The 17,083-nt window shown below is 41.8% G+C and overlaps 1 protein-coding gene across 1 annotated transcript in view; it reads left to right on the top strand.

Annotated features, from left to right (window-relative positions):
- The window catches only part of LOC115166490 (metabotropic glutamate receptor 4-like), a 99,714-nt gene extending 83,474 nt beyond the window's left edge, over nucleotides 1–16,240 (top strand). The window contains exons 2-3 of the mRNA XM_029720384.1: nucleotides 10,836–11,052; nucleotides 16,197–16,240. Of these exons, the coding sequence (XP_029576244.1) occupies nucleotides 10,836–11,052; nucleotides 16,197–16,240 (261 nt within the window). The remainder of the gene's footprint in view (nucleotides 1–10,835; nucleotides 11,053–16,196) is intronic.
- The last annotated feature ends 843 nt before the right edge of the window (nucleotides 16,241–17,083 follow it).

Genomic DNA, 17,083 nt, shown 5'->3' with positions numbered 1-17,083 from the left:
ACCATTATTTGAAGGCTAATGCTTTTTGAACACTAGTTGACACTTCAGGGACACTGTAGAGCAACCCTTTTCTCCTTCCTCTCAAAAGTATCCCTCACTCTGTGTCAGCCAAACACCAGGCAATGGGAGACCTTGAATCCCACCCAGTAGCTACAGTACCTCTCCTTGGAGGCTTCTTAATTTATTGGAGGAGTCTGCTCTGTGTCTGAAGGTGTCTGAAGTTTCCATCGTTTGTAACCTGAGCTTGGGGACTGAGGCGAATGAGGAGGCTGCAGCATGTGGTGTTCAGCTCTGCAGGAACCCTCTGAGAGCTGACTGAGAGCAGATGGACTTGCCGTGACAGGGTTTGCCAATAACTGAACCTGACAGACATGTGTGAAGCCCCCCGCGTACCACTAACAATCTAGCCCATGTTCGACTGCAGACCCCTACTGGGAGATTGGCAGATAAAGTGAAACTGTCGTTGTGTGTGTCGTCATGGTACAGGGTTGGTGGGGGCATCTGACTAAATCCCTATGTGCTGCTCTACCACGACAAAGAGAGCCACAGACATAGCCTACCCTGGGTATTAGGTTCGGACGGTCGTTTTAGTACATATTAAGGATATATAGTGACAGCCAGAAAGCACTATCTGGAACAGCAGTAAAGCACAATTCATTGGATAGACAGCCACCTGGCAGACTGGTAGCTAACTTCACCAGTCTCAGACATCCATATCAAATAGACATGAATCACTTCAAGTCGTAAACCTGTACTATTTGTTTCACTGCCTGGCTGGCAAATGCACAGTCAGACAAACAGACTTGACTGAAATATTCACCAAGCAAAATAGTTTCAGTGCCAGCCATAATGCTTCAGATGTTACATTGCCAGCCACACAGTTCAGATGTATATTATTTCTGTAGGCTTCTAATGAACATCATTACTTCTGCATTGATGTTGTTCCAAATGAACTCAAAAGCAAGCGATTTGAACATTAAAACTGCATAAAAAAAATCTGCTCGAGACTCCATCGCTGTAATTAAGCATTTCTCCCACAAGCCCATTAGAAATCAAATGGATGTGGAGGGATGAGGGAGGGGTGAGGGGTAAGGGGGTTCATTCCCAAATTGGGGAGGATACTAGACACCATTGCCTTTCCCTCAATTTTCTGATCATGTTTATAACAAATCTGTGGGAAATGTCAGTTTTCAGCAAAGGAGATCAGGTTTATGTCAGTGGACACCTGGCTATTGAGGGCAAAAAGCTTTGCTGATTTAGTCCAAGAGAAAGTGGATGAGGAGTTTGGCCAGGTCTTAGAACAACTTCCATGTTAGCGACAGGTACATGTAGCCTATCGGTTAGAGTGTTCAACCAGTAACCAAAAGGTTGCAGGTTCAAATCCCTGAGCTGACAAGCTGAAAACATTTCACCATGAGTCCTACTATGGCTGACCCAGTTAAACAACAGAGTATTTTACTGCACCTATCCGTTGTATTTTACAATACACTTTTATTCTTGAAATTCTGGTGATGTAACAATATGAGAGCTCCTCTGACAATTCCCTATGAAATGACCCACTGTAAACAAGCAAAACACAGTGTTTCTATTGCATTCGGGGTAATGTGTGTCCAAGTCTGTACTGTGTTGTGGTGTCAACAAATTGCATATCTGCTTTCACTTCATAGGTTGTGAAAACTATCAGAAATTAACAGTACAATGAGGAAGTGTCAATTTTCACTTAGCAACGGCTATGGAAGACAAACTAGCTCTCTCGGTAGGTTCAGACAGAATCCACATTGGCCCAACTCTCTATATATAGGAATCTGCTTTTAGGTATCTGTCTTTGACCTTGATAGGATTCCAAGCCACATTGATACACCTGGCAGTGCCTATGGTTTTAGATGGAAAATGTGTTCTCTGGGCTGTATGTGTGCATGGTACAATATTCTATCCAAGCAAAGGTTTCTCTAGTTTGTCTTAACTCATGTTCTCTCATGGGTCAGAGAGGAGCTTGGCTGGGGAGTTTAATTCCTTCTGTCAAAGTATGGAAGTGCCTGTGTTCAATGAGAACATCCGGCTTCAGTACTATCACTGTACTCCAGAGAGGGAGAGAGAGTGAGAAATCTGACAAACGAAAAACATGATAAGCTCAGCCTATCCTGCTTCTTGCCATGATGCTGAAATGTAGTGATTGTTACAGGAGGAAAAATCGATCATGTGAGAAATGAAACATTACACATAGTCCCTGAATATCTACAGCCATTTTATTTGGCTGATATATTTCCCAGAGTTGTCGTGGTAACACCACCATACATTGCTTGAAAAATAAACAAAAACATGTATATATCCCTCTTCCCTCTTCAACATTTAGCAATTAACAGCATTTAGCTTAATGTCATTGTGCTACCCTGTAATCAACTCCAACTCGTATAGGGAGTCCATTTGCTCTTACCGGATTGATGAAGCACCCCAAAACTTAAATGCTATGTTTCATAGTCTTGGTAATACTTCATTTGGATAGTCCCATACATCTTTACTCTAGCAAAGTTTTGAGCCATTTTCTTAAAGCTTGAAGAGCTAAGAACGGTTATTTTGTAGAGGAACAATAGAAGCGAGGCTTGCAGGTAGTCTACATTGATGCGTGATGTCAGCAGCTATCCTGGTTTATGTGTGTTCTGTGTTTAGACAAGCTCCCCTGGGAGGAAAGTCTGAGTGATCCTCGTGGGTGGCACCGCAACCCCACAACGTGTGACAGGAACAGTCCATTGTCTTTTCTGACATACTATTATATATTTATTTCCTTTCAAAGTAACACAAAAGCACAGGTGAAAACACACTAGGATAGTAAAAAGAATTGTGCAGTACAATGCAATCACATCCTTGAGAGAGAACTCTGTTGGATGTAGGTGAAAGTCTTTGATGAGTTAAATGAAAGTGAAATAGTGAATATTCAAGCGCTCTAAAATAAGACATTGTTAGCAGTTTCCAAATACAGTTTAGCAGCCCCTTTAATGATGTTCAGTTAGGAGGCAGAGCAGAACACAGATTGAAGTTTCTCCATTTCTTCAAAGCCAGAACACTTATTTTCCTTTCAAAGGAGACAGGAAACAGTTTCAATTAACCTCAAAAGAGACAAAAGTGGAGCAAAGATTGGGAGGTGAAGTGTGAGGACAGTGTTCCTTGAATCTGTGTCCTGTAGGATGCTTCCTCTGTCGTCCTCTGCCCCCTCCATCACAGCCAACTGTTTAAGTCTGGTGACCTCTGTCGGTTCCTAGGGAGCCCTCTGGACATGTGCCATAGACCACAGACACGACTGACTTTGGACTGTCCCCATAAGCACTAAAATGATGAGACACAGAGTGCCCAGAGAGACACACACAGTGGCCTTTTCAGGCTGGAAGGATGGCTTGGCCTGTTGTCAGGGTAGAGCAAGGAGTTGAGGTGACAGGACTAAGGACCATTCCTATCAGACTCATCTCATGTTCTACCATCAGTCATTACACATCAAGCACATCCACCTACATGGTATTCTGCTCACACAAGACGAGTCATGACACATCTTTGCTCTAACATTCCAAGGATTAAGATGATGTCTCTTAAGGGACAAAACCATACTTAAATAGTGACTTACTTTCCAGGTGTCACTTGAAATGAGGCTCTACTGTGGTGCTGTTGTTAATTTGCATAATTTAAACGCTACATCCGTGTGGATGGAGGAATATGGGGCGGGAGGAAGGCTGACGTGGGTGTTAGGGGCTGCAGGCACTGGGCGCAGCTTGTGAACACACTAGTGGCAGGATCAATGGGAGCTGCAGCTGAACACATCAAAGCCAACTACAGTGTGAGGCAGGGAGAGGAGAGGAGAGAAGGGAAGGAGGATAGCGCTACAGCAGTCAGACTAGACCACAGAGGAATACTGTACTGTAGTTGCAGGTTTTGGGCAGGTTAACTCTACTCCTGTATTGCAGAGGTTTTGCCGCTGATCTACAGACTGGCGAAAATGCCTCAGTTCATTCCGGAACATAGTACGCAGAGCTGAACTCAGCAGCATGAGTCATAGCTCACACATATCTCTCTCCTCAGGTAACCACGACTCACCCTGTTTCAAATAAATGATTCAGGACGGACAGTGGCTATTACAGTTCAGTGTGAACAGACACAGAGTGGTACTGTAGCTTCAGTGTACAAAGATTTTTGTATTTTTGTATTTTAATTTTATTTAACCTTTATTTAACCAGGAAGAGCTCATTGAGATTTAAAATCTATTTTTCAAGAGCGTCCTGGCCAAGATAGGCAGCACCAAGTCACTACAAAAATTACAGACAAACAACATGAAAAACTACAAGTAATCTAGTAAAAACCATAGAATTCACAAGAGTATAACAAAATCAAAAACATTGACAGGTCAGGGAATTAGTCTCAAGATCATTCATCAGTGATTTAAAAATACCAATCGGGACAAGTTCTTCCAGTTTAAAAGATGGGACTTCTGTTTAGGATTTTTTAGAATATGAGCAGATTTATACAAATATTAGTGATACTGGCATTGTCCGAATACATATACTAGGGTACTACATACTTAAACTGCATACTATGTACTCATCGTCACATACTATTTAGCACGTATCGGATCCTGACTGGCTGAGTAGGTGGGATGGGGCCGAGTGCGAGTGGATTTTTCCAAATTCAACAGACATGAATCGCATTAACCAGCCTGATAATAGCTAATTTCCAATTTGATTAACTTCTTTTAACTCTGAGTAGAATACAAATGGAGATATAGGCCTATTCAGGCTGGTTATAGGCAGACTATCACATTCAACCTTAGCTCATATAGCCCATCTATGCTATTTAAAAAGGACTGAAGACAGAAACAGATAATTTGGTTCCATTTCAACATATTTATTAGTGAAACCAAAGTGCAGTAACATACACTGTATACACAAAAGTATGTGGACACCCCTTCAAATTGGTGGATAGGGCTATTTCAGCCACACCCGTTGCTGACAGGTGTATAAAATTGAGTACACAGCCATGCAATCTCCATAGACAAACATTGGCAGTAGAAAGGCCTCACTGTAGACTTCAGTGACTTTCAACTTGTCAAATAAAATAAAATGAAGCTTCATTTATACAGAACATTTCAGACTAAGGAATGCAATGCAATGTGCTTTAAAGGAAAAAACGAATAAAAATCTATGAAAATAAAAGCGGAAATATTTACTACACGACAATCATAACATAAAAAACAAAAGAATGACACAAACTGAACAACTAAAAGGCACCCTAAGGAAAATAAAAATATAAAAATATGTGTTTTAACATCTCTTTTAAATATGTCCACAGTTTCGGCCCCCTCTCAGGTTCTCTGGCAGGCTATTCCAGAGGCTGGGGCCATAGTAACTAAAGGCTGCCTCTCCATGACTCTTGGTCATAGGCTTTGGGATAGTTAAAAGGCCAGTGCCAGAGGACCTGAGGGACCTACTGGGTACATAACATAACAGTATGTCTGACATGTATTGGGGTGCACAATTGTGGATTGATTTAAAACTAGTGCAGAGACCAAGAGTACCCGTGCTGAAGAATTATGTATGTTTTGCAGTTGACAAATGGCTTTCTTGGGTAGACCAGAGTGGTGTAAGGTTTGCCACTATTAGACTCTGGAACAGTGGAAACACGTTCTCTGGAGTAATGAATCACGGTTCACCATCTGGCAGGCCGACGGATGAATCTGGGTTTGGCAGATTCCAGGAGAATGCTACCTGCCCCAATGCATAGTACCAACTGTAAAGGTGGTGGAGGAATAATGGTCTGGGGCTGATTTTCATGGTTCAAGCTAGGCCTCTTAGTTCCAGTGAAGGGAAATCTTAACGCTACAGCATACAACGACATTCTAGACGATTCTGTGCTTCTAACTTTGTGGCAACAGTTTGGGGAAGGCCCTTTCCTGTTTCAGCATGACAATGCCCCCAGTGCACAAAGCGAGGTCCATACAAAAAAGGTTTGTTGAGATCGGTGTGGCAGAACTTGACTGGGCTGCACAGAGCCCTAACCGCAACCCTATCAAACTCCTTTGGGATGAATTGGAAGGCCGACTGCGAGCCAGGCCTAATTGCCCAACATCAGTGCCCGACCTCACTAATGCTCTTGTGGCTGAATGGAAGCAAGTCCTTGCAGCAATGTTCCGACATCTAGTGGAAAGCCTTCCCAGAAGATTGGAGGGTGTTGCAGTATATCAGCACAGAGGGACCAACTCCATATTAATGCCCATGATTTTGGAATGAGATGTTCGACGAGCAGGTGTCTACATGCTTTGGTTATGTAATGTGTATAAATTAAATCAAATAGCCTAGTACACACACCGAAACTTTTCAAACGTTCAAATCCAAAGGCTGTTGCAGAGAAAAACATGGACAGTCAGGTGCATCGCAAATTCAGAACCGGTTGACAGCAACATGATAAACTAAAGCACTGATCATTGAGAACGAGATCAGAATGAGTGCTGATGCTTGATCTATGAATGAAATAATGAAATAGGTAGCCTAGCCTCCAAAACTAAAATCAAATTTCAATCAATCAATCAATGAAATGTATTTATAAAGTATTTTTTACATCAGCCGATGTCACAAAGTGCTATACAGAAATCCAGCCTAAAACCCCAAACAGCAAGCAGTGCAGATGTAGAAGCACGGTGGCTAGGAAAAACTCCCTAGAGAGGCAGGAACCTAGAAAGAAACCAAGCGAGGAACCAGGCTCTGAGGGGTGGCCAGTCCTCTTCTGGGTGTGCTGGGTGGAGATTATAACAGTACATGGCCAAGATGTTCAAACATTCATAGATGACCAGCAGGGTCAAATAATAATAATCACAGTGCTTGTAGACGGTGCAACAGGTCAGCACCTCAGGAGTAAATGTCAGTTGGCTTTTCATAGCTGATCATCCAGAGTTAGAGACATCAGGTGCGGTAGAGAAAGAGAGTCGAAAACAGCAGGTCAGGGACAAGGTAGCATGTCCGGTGAATAGGTCAGGGTCCCATAGCAGCGGGCAGAACAGTTGAAACTGGAGCAGCAGCACGACCAGGTGGACTGGGGACAGCAAGGAGTCATCAGGTCAGGTAGTCCCGAGGCATGGTCCTAGGGCTCAGGTCCTCCAAGAGAAAGAGACAGAGTTAGACGGAGCATACTTAAATTCACACAGGACACCGGATAAGACAGGAGAAATACTCCAGATATAACAGACTGTTCCTAGCCCCCCGACACAAACTATTGCAGCATAAATACTGGAGGCTGAGACAGAGCGCTCAGGACCTCAGACTGAGGTGAAGGTTCACCTTCCAACAGACAACAACCCTAAGCACACAGCCAAGAAAATGCAGAAGTGACTTCGGGACAAGTCTCTGAATGTCCTTGAGTGGCCCAGCCAGAGCTCGACTTGAACCCGATCAATTATCTCTGGAGAGACCTGAAAATAGCTGTGCAGCTACGCTCACCCATCCAACTTGACAGAGCTTGAGAGGATCTGCAGAGAGGAATGGGAGAAATCCCCCAAATACAGCTGTGCCAAGCTTGTAGCATCATACCAAAGACGACTCAAGGGTGTAATCGCTGCCAAAAGTGCTTCAACAAAGTACTGAGTAAAGGGTCTGAATACTTTACGTAAATGTGATATTTTATTTTAAAAAAGGCAAACATTTCTGAAAACCTGTTTTTGCTTAGTAATTATGGGGTATTGTGTGTAGATTGATGAGAAAAAACAAGAATTTAATCAATTTTAGAATAACGTTGTAGTATAACAAAATGTGGAAAAAGTCAAAGGGTCTGAATACTTTCTGAATGCACTGTACATTAACACCATATTCTTGTTCTCTCTACTAATAAAAAGTCTATATGTTGCCCTTGTGAATGCTGGGAAAACACAAGACTGCCTTGTCAAGTTACTTTAAAGGAGGACTGAAGTTCTTGATTTAGCCTTGGTTTGAATTCTCCTCATTAGGAAGTTCAACTGAGATCAAGATTTGGGTCTTGGAGGCGTGCTTTTATGCGAGTGTCTATTGTGTTTGTTCGAACATGGGAAGTGTTGGCACTTTCACTCTGCCAAAACAGTACACAGTTACAGTCACTCACCCTTCTAGATAACTTGAAACAGTCTAACCAGGTGTTATGTCTTGAAGTCACCTAGAATAGCTAGCAGGCTAGTCATATTTTTTCACCAATTAGCTTCAGCCGGCTGGTGTGCAACCGTGGAATAGTTGGTTTGACTTTGGATAGTCTATCTGTGGGGCTAGTTAGCGACGGTCAATAAATTACAATAATGTGAATTAGGACAGGGACGATACCAGTACCGCAATATTATTTCCATGGAAAAATGAAAACACGAAGCAGAACAAACTGTTTGGTCGTTTAAAAAATAGATGTAAAATATTGTGCACTATAGCTTGGAAAATAAATAAATGTGACTCTGGGTGACAACATAGATGTTTGTTTACAACATTGGAGCTGTTTTCCTTAATTCCGCTTCGTGTTTTGTTTCCTTGCCACGATACTAACGAGTATCGCGTTACTGGTATCGTCCCGGCACTAATGTAGATGGAACAACGTTTTAGTTGTCTCATTAAATGCTTTCAATATTTTGAAATTATTTTATACAATTTATGGTTGGTTTTAGGTTTTGAAGTGTATTTGAAATATTGTCCTATATAAATTGCATTATTTACTGATGGTCTTTAACTAGCCCCATAGGTATATCGACTGTCAAACCAAATTGACCATGAGCATTACGATTGGGTCTTGTGCAGCTGCGCTGAAATTGATGATTACTTGGGTCCTGCCTGCTGTGGGCAGGGTTGAAATAAACCCAACCCAATGAAAACTGTTACGGTACACTTCATTCTGTGACATACCATTTTTTTCCTAATTATCTCGCTAATCTCAGTTTTGGACGAGACTGACTTTATGACCAGAATTATCCTATTTACACTTTGTAGTCGATTTTGACACTAGAAGAAATGTTTCTAATATTCCACATAGGTAGTTTTCTACTAGAGAGGGTGTTAATTGCCTTAATTTGCTCTTTAAAATGTGTTATCACAGGCCCTGGAACAAAGGCCCTTGTCTCTTAACACCTTTCACCCACAAATGAATCACTACTAGTCTGTGAGAATCACATTTTAATTTGCTCATAGCTTTTGTGCTACTTGATTGACTCGAATACCACTTTGCCTACAACATCTCTACTTTGAGCTTTAATCTCAGAGTTTTTTTTAACTCTTGAGAAATGCTGTGCTCACTTTTGCAGAGTACTATATAACATCATAGCAGCTCCAAGTCTGTGCACATAGTTCAAATCAAATCAAATCAAAGTTTATTTGTCACCTGCACCGAATACAACAGGTGTAGTAGACCTTACAGTGAAATGCTTATTTACAAGCCCTAACCAACAGTGACATTTTTAAGTAAAAAATAGCTATTAGGTAAACAATAGATAAAGTAAGAAATACAAATTTAAAAAGAAAACAGTAAAATGACAGTGAAAATAACAGTAGCGAGGCTATATACAGGTGGTACCGGTACAGAGTCAATGTACGGGGGCACCGGTTTGTTGGGCTAATTGAGGTAATAGTACTGTAGGTATAGGTATAGTAGGTATAGGTATAGTTGTGAGAGTGAGCAGACAGAGGCAAAATGTTTGTGGTAGATTTTCTTCATTTTTGAAACAGTTATATCAACTCTCTTTAGGTGTCAAACTTTCAGTGTACAGAAGTGTAATATCCCAGAAGAATAATACAGTAGACATTATTCTGAGGTACACCCTCCATAGATGGAGTAAAATCCAGATTATCACCTCAGTCCATTTACTCAGCGGTAACCTGAATGAACAGGAAAGCCTACCTCTTCATCAGCTATTTGACACTATTCCCATATAAATTTGATAAACCCAGAATGTATCTCTATACTTCATCATTTGACCCTACAAGCATGGTGTACGTCTATCGTTTGATAGTATTGATCAACATCAGAGAAATGAGAGGGGTGGTTAATGAAACAACTCAGATAAATGTGTGATACACTGTGCTCAATTATGTTACCATCATCCGACCAAAGACCTTTCCCTTTAGGTACTAGATTTACTTTATATGAAATTACCCCTTACAAACTAGTTTTATTACAATGGATCTCTTGTCTCTTTTATTACAAGCACTTACCCCTTAAATAATGTCCGATTTTAACACAGCCAATCAAGCCTCTACATTCTATAAGTCAGCTTTTTACACAGCCAATCAAGCCTCAACATTATATAAGTCCGATTTTAACACAGCTAATCAAGCCTCTACATTTTGCAACTCAGCTATTAACATATATTCTGTAAGCCAGAGGACTAATATGAAAACAAAGAGCTGACAGCCTACTCACAAAGCGAAGGCTTTCACCAAGGTGTTGATTACCTCTGTAAATTAGAAATTACCTACAGTACTAATCTTGAACAAGAGCCGACTTGATAAAATCTCATAACAACTCATAACAACAAAATCTCATAACAATTGTAATAAGTGGCAATTAATGAATAATTGTGAATAATTCAGATGTTCTAACTTCCAACATTCCTCCTAGCATATCGCAATACTATAAACCAGTGGAGAATGCTGAGGGAAGGACCGCTCATAATAATGTCTGGAAAGGAGCGAATGGAATGGCATCAAACACATGGAACCCATGTGTTTGATGTATTTGATACCATTCCACACCAGCCATTGCCACGAGCCTGTCCTCCTAAATGAAGGTGCCACCAACCTCCTGTGCTATAAACTGGAAGTACAGTATGTGCTCACACCATGTTCTCTTGTTCACTCTCTCCTCAGATCCCCCAGGTGAGCTATGCCTCCACGGCTCCGGAGCTGAGCGATAACACGCGTTACGACTTCTTCTCCCGCGTCGTGCCCCCGGACACCTACCAGGCACAGGCCATGGTGGACATAGTTAAAGCCATGCGCTGGAATTACGTCTCCACAGTAGCATCAGAGGGTAACTATGGAGAAAGCGGTGTGGATGCCTTCATACAGAAGTCCCGTGAAGACGGTGAGTCATCTCCATCTCTCCTGAACATTATTTTCACTGTTCCACATGCATGCTGGGTCTAATTTAGAGAAATATGATGTATTATTGGCTCCTGCAATCAGAAACCTATAATGGCATCACATGGCTTCACAAATTAGTCAGGTATGGAAACTTACCGATGTCCTGTGTCGCTAACCTGATAACTTGTCTGATAAATGAGGTAGATTTGTATTGATGGGGGAATATGCTTTTAAGTGGCAATGCTAAAGTTCTGTAGTTTATGGGCATGAAAAAGCTACATTTAGTTATATGGATACACCATTATCATGGTTGAATTTGGCATATTGCAATGAAACCAATCACTTAACCCTTTACACTCGTGGGAATTGGCATATATGGACAGGGCTAAATTGAAATGTTTCTTACAGAAAATATGAAATGCATAATCATTGTAGCAATTGAAAGGGAACAGTTTGGAGATAATGGGAACATTTCTAGATCAAATGTGAGTAAATCTGACACAAGACTGACTGAATCTAAACATTACACTGTTGATTTTATGTGCATTTTACATTTACTGTACTCTGAAAATACTCTGGATACATTCAGTAACATAACAAGACTATTCCTGTAAAATGTGGGGTAGGTGCAACATAAGACCTAAAAACAACAAGGGTTTGAGTGAGAGGACTAACTGGTGTCTTCAAGTGGCCACACACCTCTCCAAAGTGGGCACTGTCCCTAAGCAATTTCAATGCACTTTTATGACTCAAAGAAGAGTCATCAACTACAAGGTACTTTTTTGAGCTTACCTAGCTGTGCCGTTGAGGAATTAGAGCTATCACACTTGTTGTTTTGTTTGGAGCACAACCCTGCATCCCCGCCATCACGCAGTTACAGTTGTTGTTTACGCTATACAATAACGGCCATCTTAAATCACAATCTGGGTCAGGTGGGCATCATTTGAAAGCTTGTTCTATTGCCAAATAAAATACAATCTTACAGTGTTAAACTGTCACAAGGCAATTCAGAGAAACAGATTGTAATTTTGGTGAGCATAGAAAGGAGTCATGATTGCATTTAGATGTAATAAAACAAACATAGGCTCATTCTGTTCAGAACAACCAAGGGTATGACACTGTGTCATCTTGTAACTGTACATTAAACATAGTGACACAGTATATGGCATGAGTTTTATGATTTGGAATTGTGCACATTTGGACTCACAGCTGTTTGGCTTTCTTGTATGACATCAAAGCAGTATTTATTATAATCCTCAATGTCTCATCCTTCAAAATACATTGAGTCATCTTGAATTACAGCATTTCCCTCACTCAGACAACAAAACATTTGCAAAAGTTGCCCAATTACCGGGAGGGATGGGGGCAACTTCTTGTCATGTGCGGTGGTCAAGTTCAGAACGGCTGTCAGTCAAAACCAATACAACGCTTTGAAGCGCAGAGCCAGAGCTCTGATGTCATGTATAGCATTTTACTGTACAGCCACTACATTCCAAATCTGCCATTTTCAACCTGTATATGGGTACGTATGTCAAGGGCTACCATAGATGCCATGTTTGTACATAATGTTGCACTTTCATTTACCTAAGAGCCACTGGCTTGAAAGCGCAATCAATTGTTTGCTGCTAAATGATTCCATCTCTATGCAATGCAAACACTAACATAGATTGAATGGCACTTGACCCTTTATGTGTATAGCAGATGTCATGGTGAGAGATAGTCCTTGAATAATTGCTTTGTTCAAGGAACAGAACCAAACAAATCAGGGGAACTCATTGGGAATTACAATTTACCTTTTGAGTGCTTGTATCTCTGCAGTATTATTTGACTCAACGGCCTGCATCTACTTTGGAGGTGCTCAGGTATGGCATTATGCCACTTTAGCTGTGTCTCCTTAGGAAGCATTAGAGGCAGAGGTCTGTAGTTTTCAGGGTAGTTCAAATGTTGTGACCCAGCAGAATTCAAATGAAAGGAAATGACAATCATAAAATACCTGTTCCATTTGAGCATTCCATCCACAGATCAAACAACAACTGTTAAATATAATAGTATTATACAACGTGTGGGTCTAATCCTGAATGCTGATTGGTTAAAAGCGGATTCCAGCCGTTGTCTATTATACAAGTTACCACCGGCTACATCTATGACGTTAAAATGCCTATTTACTCTGTTCCATCTGACTGCGCAATCCACTGTCTCATCAGCCCAGCCAGGGAAGTTATACACTTGATCTCCACTAGAAAAAGCATCTAGACATTATCTCACATTTCTTTTAGACTAACATTTAGTTTTCAACATCGGAGATTTTAATAAACCTTGAACTGTCTGTCTCTCCGACATTTGCAACATTGTTTCAATATTCAAATTCGATCTCCAACTGTCCCTACGAGAGAGCACATTTTCAATACCAGGCGAAATCGTGCCTCATTATTTTGTTTACTTTTTGCACCTACTAGCCACATTTTGTTACTGTAAGCATTTTCAGTAACAATTAACATTAAACTGTTCTTGTGCCTGTGTAATAAAACTGTAATTACTTTTGGAGCAACATTTTAATAGCATGTTAGGTTACATAATACTTTGGTTATTGCATTTTAGTTGCATAGCAATAAGCTGAGACTTTTTGTAAATACTGTTCCTTATTCCACTTATGTAAGTACTACATTATTATGCATTTACAAAGGAACATCCTATGTAACAACTATGTTGCTATTGTAATAATCATAAAGTTACTACACATGTATAAGAATTTGATATCAAGTGTACCTCCTTGTGTCTCACGCATTATGAAAATATATGTGTTGGTCATTTTGAGTCGGAAAAGTGGTCTACTCTAATGTTGAGGTGATTCCATGTCTCTCATGTATTTAATTCAAGGCTATAGGCTATATTAAGACTCATACACTGCTCAAAAAAATAAAGGGAACACTTAAGCAACACAATGTAACTCCAAGTCAATCACACTTCTGTGAAATCAAACTGTCCACTTAGGAAGTAACACTGATTGACAATAAATTTCACATGCTGTTGTGCAAATGGAATAGACAACAGGTGGAAATTATAGGCAATTAGCAAGACACCTCTAATAAAGGAGTGGTTCTGCAGGTGGTGACCACAGACCACTTCTCAGTTCCTATGCATCCTGGCTGATGTTTTGGTTACTTTTGAAGGCTGGTGGTGCTTTCACTCTAGTGGTAGCATGAGACGGAGTCTACAACCCACACAAGTGGCTCAGGTAGTGCAGCTCATCCAGGATGGCACATCAATGCGAGCTGTGGCAAGAAGGTTTGCTGTGTCTGTCAGCATAGTGTCCAGAGCATGGAGGCGCTACCAGGAGACAGGCCAGTACATCAGGAGACGTGGAGGAGGCCGTAGGAGGGCAACAACCCAGCAGCAAGGAGGAGCAGGAGGAGCACTGCCAGAGGCCTGCAAAATGACCTCCAGCAGGCCACAAATGTGCATGTGTCTGCTCAAACGGTCAGAAACAGACTCCATGAGGGTGGTATGAGGGCCCGACGTCCACAGGTGGGGGTTGTGCTTACAGCCCAACACCGTGCAGGATGTTTGGCATTTGCCAGAGAACACCAAGATTGGCAAATTCGCCACTGGCGCCCTGTGCTCTTCACAGATGAAAGCAGGTTCACACTGAGCACGTGACAGACGTGACAGAGTCTGGAGACGCCGTGGAGAACGTTCTGCTGCCTGCAACATCCTCCAGCATGACCGGTTTGGCGGTGGGTCAGTCATGGTGTGGGGTGGCATTTCTTTGGGGGGCCGCACAGCCCTCCATGTGCTCGCCAGAGGTAGCCTGACTGCCATTAGGTACTGAGCTGAGATCCTCAGACCCCTTGTGAGACCATATGCTGGTGCGGTTGGCCCTGGGTTCCTCCTAATGCAAGACAATGCTAGACCTCATGTGGCTGGAGTGTGTCAGCAGTTCTTGCAAGAGGAAGGCATTGATGCTATGGACTGGCCCGCCCGTTCCCCAGACCTGAATCCAATTGAGCACATCTGGGACATCATGTCTCGCTCCATCCACCAACGCCACGTTGCACCACAGACTGTCCAGGAGTTGGCGGATGCTTTAGTCCAGGTCTGGGAGGAGATCCCTCAGGAGACCATCCGCCACCTCATCAGGAGCATGCCCAGGCGTTGTAGGGAGGTCATACAGGCACGTGGAGGCCACACACACTACTGAGCCTCATTTTGACTTGTTTTAAGGACATTACATCAAAGTTGGATCAGCCTGTAGTGTGGTTTTCCACTTTAATTTTGAGTGTGACTCCAAATCCAGACCTCCATGGGTTGATAAATTGGATTTCCATTGATTATTTTTGTGTGATTTTGTTGTCAGCACGTTCAACTATGTAAAGAAAAAAGTATTTAATAAGATAATTTCATTCAGATCTAGGATGTGTTATTTTAGTGTTCCCTTTATTTTTTTGAGCAGTGTATATAAGAGCCCTCCAGACCAGGTGCTTATGATCATATATTTAGCCTAATTTTTGGTTCTTCATACCTGGCAGCCATCAAAAACATATTTTTTTGTTAAATAACTTGCAACATACTTTCAAATAATATTTGTTTTTCTGAGACCTGTATTTGAAAATCAAAGAAAATAGTTAGTTGAAACTCTATATAAACTACAGTATATTCGACTACCTCGAGTTGTCACGTCCTGACCAGTAAAAGGGGTTACTTGTCATTGTAGTTTGGTCAGGGTGTGGCAGGGGGTGTTTGTTTTGTGTGTTTTTGGTTTAGGTTCTATGTTTTCTATTTCTATGTTGGGGTTTTGGTAGGACCTCCAATTAGAGACAGCTGGTTTTCGTTGCTTCTAATTGGAGGCCATATTTAGTTGGGGTTTGTTTCACTTGTGTTTTGCGGGTGGTTATTTTCTGTACGTACGTTCATGTTGTTTAAGTGTTTTCATCAAATAAATTAAGTATGAGCACCTTACCCGCTGCGCCTTGGTCCAATCCTTACGACGCCCATGGCACGAGTACTTGAAAAGTTGGTATTTTCAAATAAACTTCAAAATACAACTATATTCTGCACAGGTCTGGAAGGTGTTCTCACATTGCAGTAGTATAGCCATGCCTGGGACATTGTAAGGAATAACTGATTCTGTTTCTTTTTGTTTGCTAGCCATTCAGCTCTGCCTCCCTGGCCTCAAATCTGCCCCAGGTTGATGGGTATTTGGCAGCGTAATCTTAAAATAAGTGGATACTGATTTGTAATGTAATGTGCATGAATTATTCAAATATGGGGAGGCAAAACAGGTCAGTGCTTCTGAATGAATTATCCATGTTAATGAATTTATATCTTAATAGAAAACAGTAATTTATTTATTCACATTTTTCATAGAGGATAATTGTTTGTGTACATTGTCCCCCATGTGCACAAATGGCCTGTTGTGCGTGTGTATTTTGTCATTATTATGACTGATTCATGTGCTGATGAAGCTTGTCCTTGCTGACACCATGTCCTCTCAGCTTACGAGTGTCAGTGTCCTAAAATGGGCCACATTTATCTTCAGCTTTCTGGCTAAACCAAAGCAATTTTTACAATGGGATTGCAAAGGTGTTGATGAAGCGACAATAAATCGTTAATGAGAAATAGCTAGAAAGTGAGCAAGCAAGAGAGAACTGAGAGGGAGAAGTAGAAGTGAGCATGTCTGCCCCGGAACTACAGTGGGCGTAGCACAGCGTTGGGAATACAGTCAGCCCCGAGCAGGGAGCAGACCACACACGCTCAGCCTGACCTCTGACCCCCGCTGGGGCTGAATGTAATCACTACCGACATGCCTACTGCTCTCTGTGCCACTGCACCACTTTCCTCTGCCAGCGCCAAGCTGTAGCACATTATACTGTACCGTAACTATCTCTGGAGAGAGACCAGTGGCGGAGGGAGCGGAGGAGTGTCCCTGCAGAGCCCTCCTGCTTCCCTGGCTCAGCCCTGTGGAGCAGGAGTTAATATGAGGAGAGTTCAGCCGGCTCAGCGATTTATAGTTTGGAGCCCCTAGGTGGAGAGCA

This window comes from Salmo trutta, chromosome 28 (genome assembly GCF_901001165.1).
Source record: "Salmo trutta chromosome 28, fSalTru1.1, whole genome shotgun sequence".
Classification (NCBI taxonomy): Eukaryota; Metazoa; Chordata; class Actinopteri; order Salmoniformes; family Salmonidae; genus Salmo; species Salmo trutta.
This window is presented reverse-complemented; position numbering and strand designations above follow the sequence as displayed.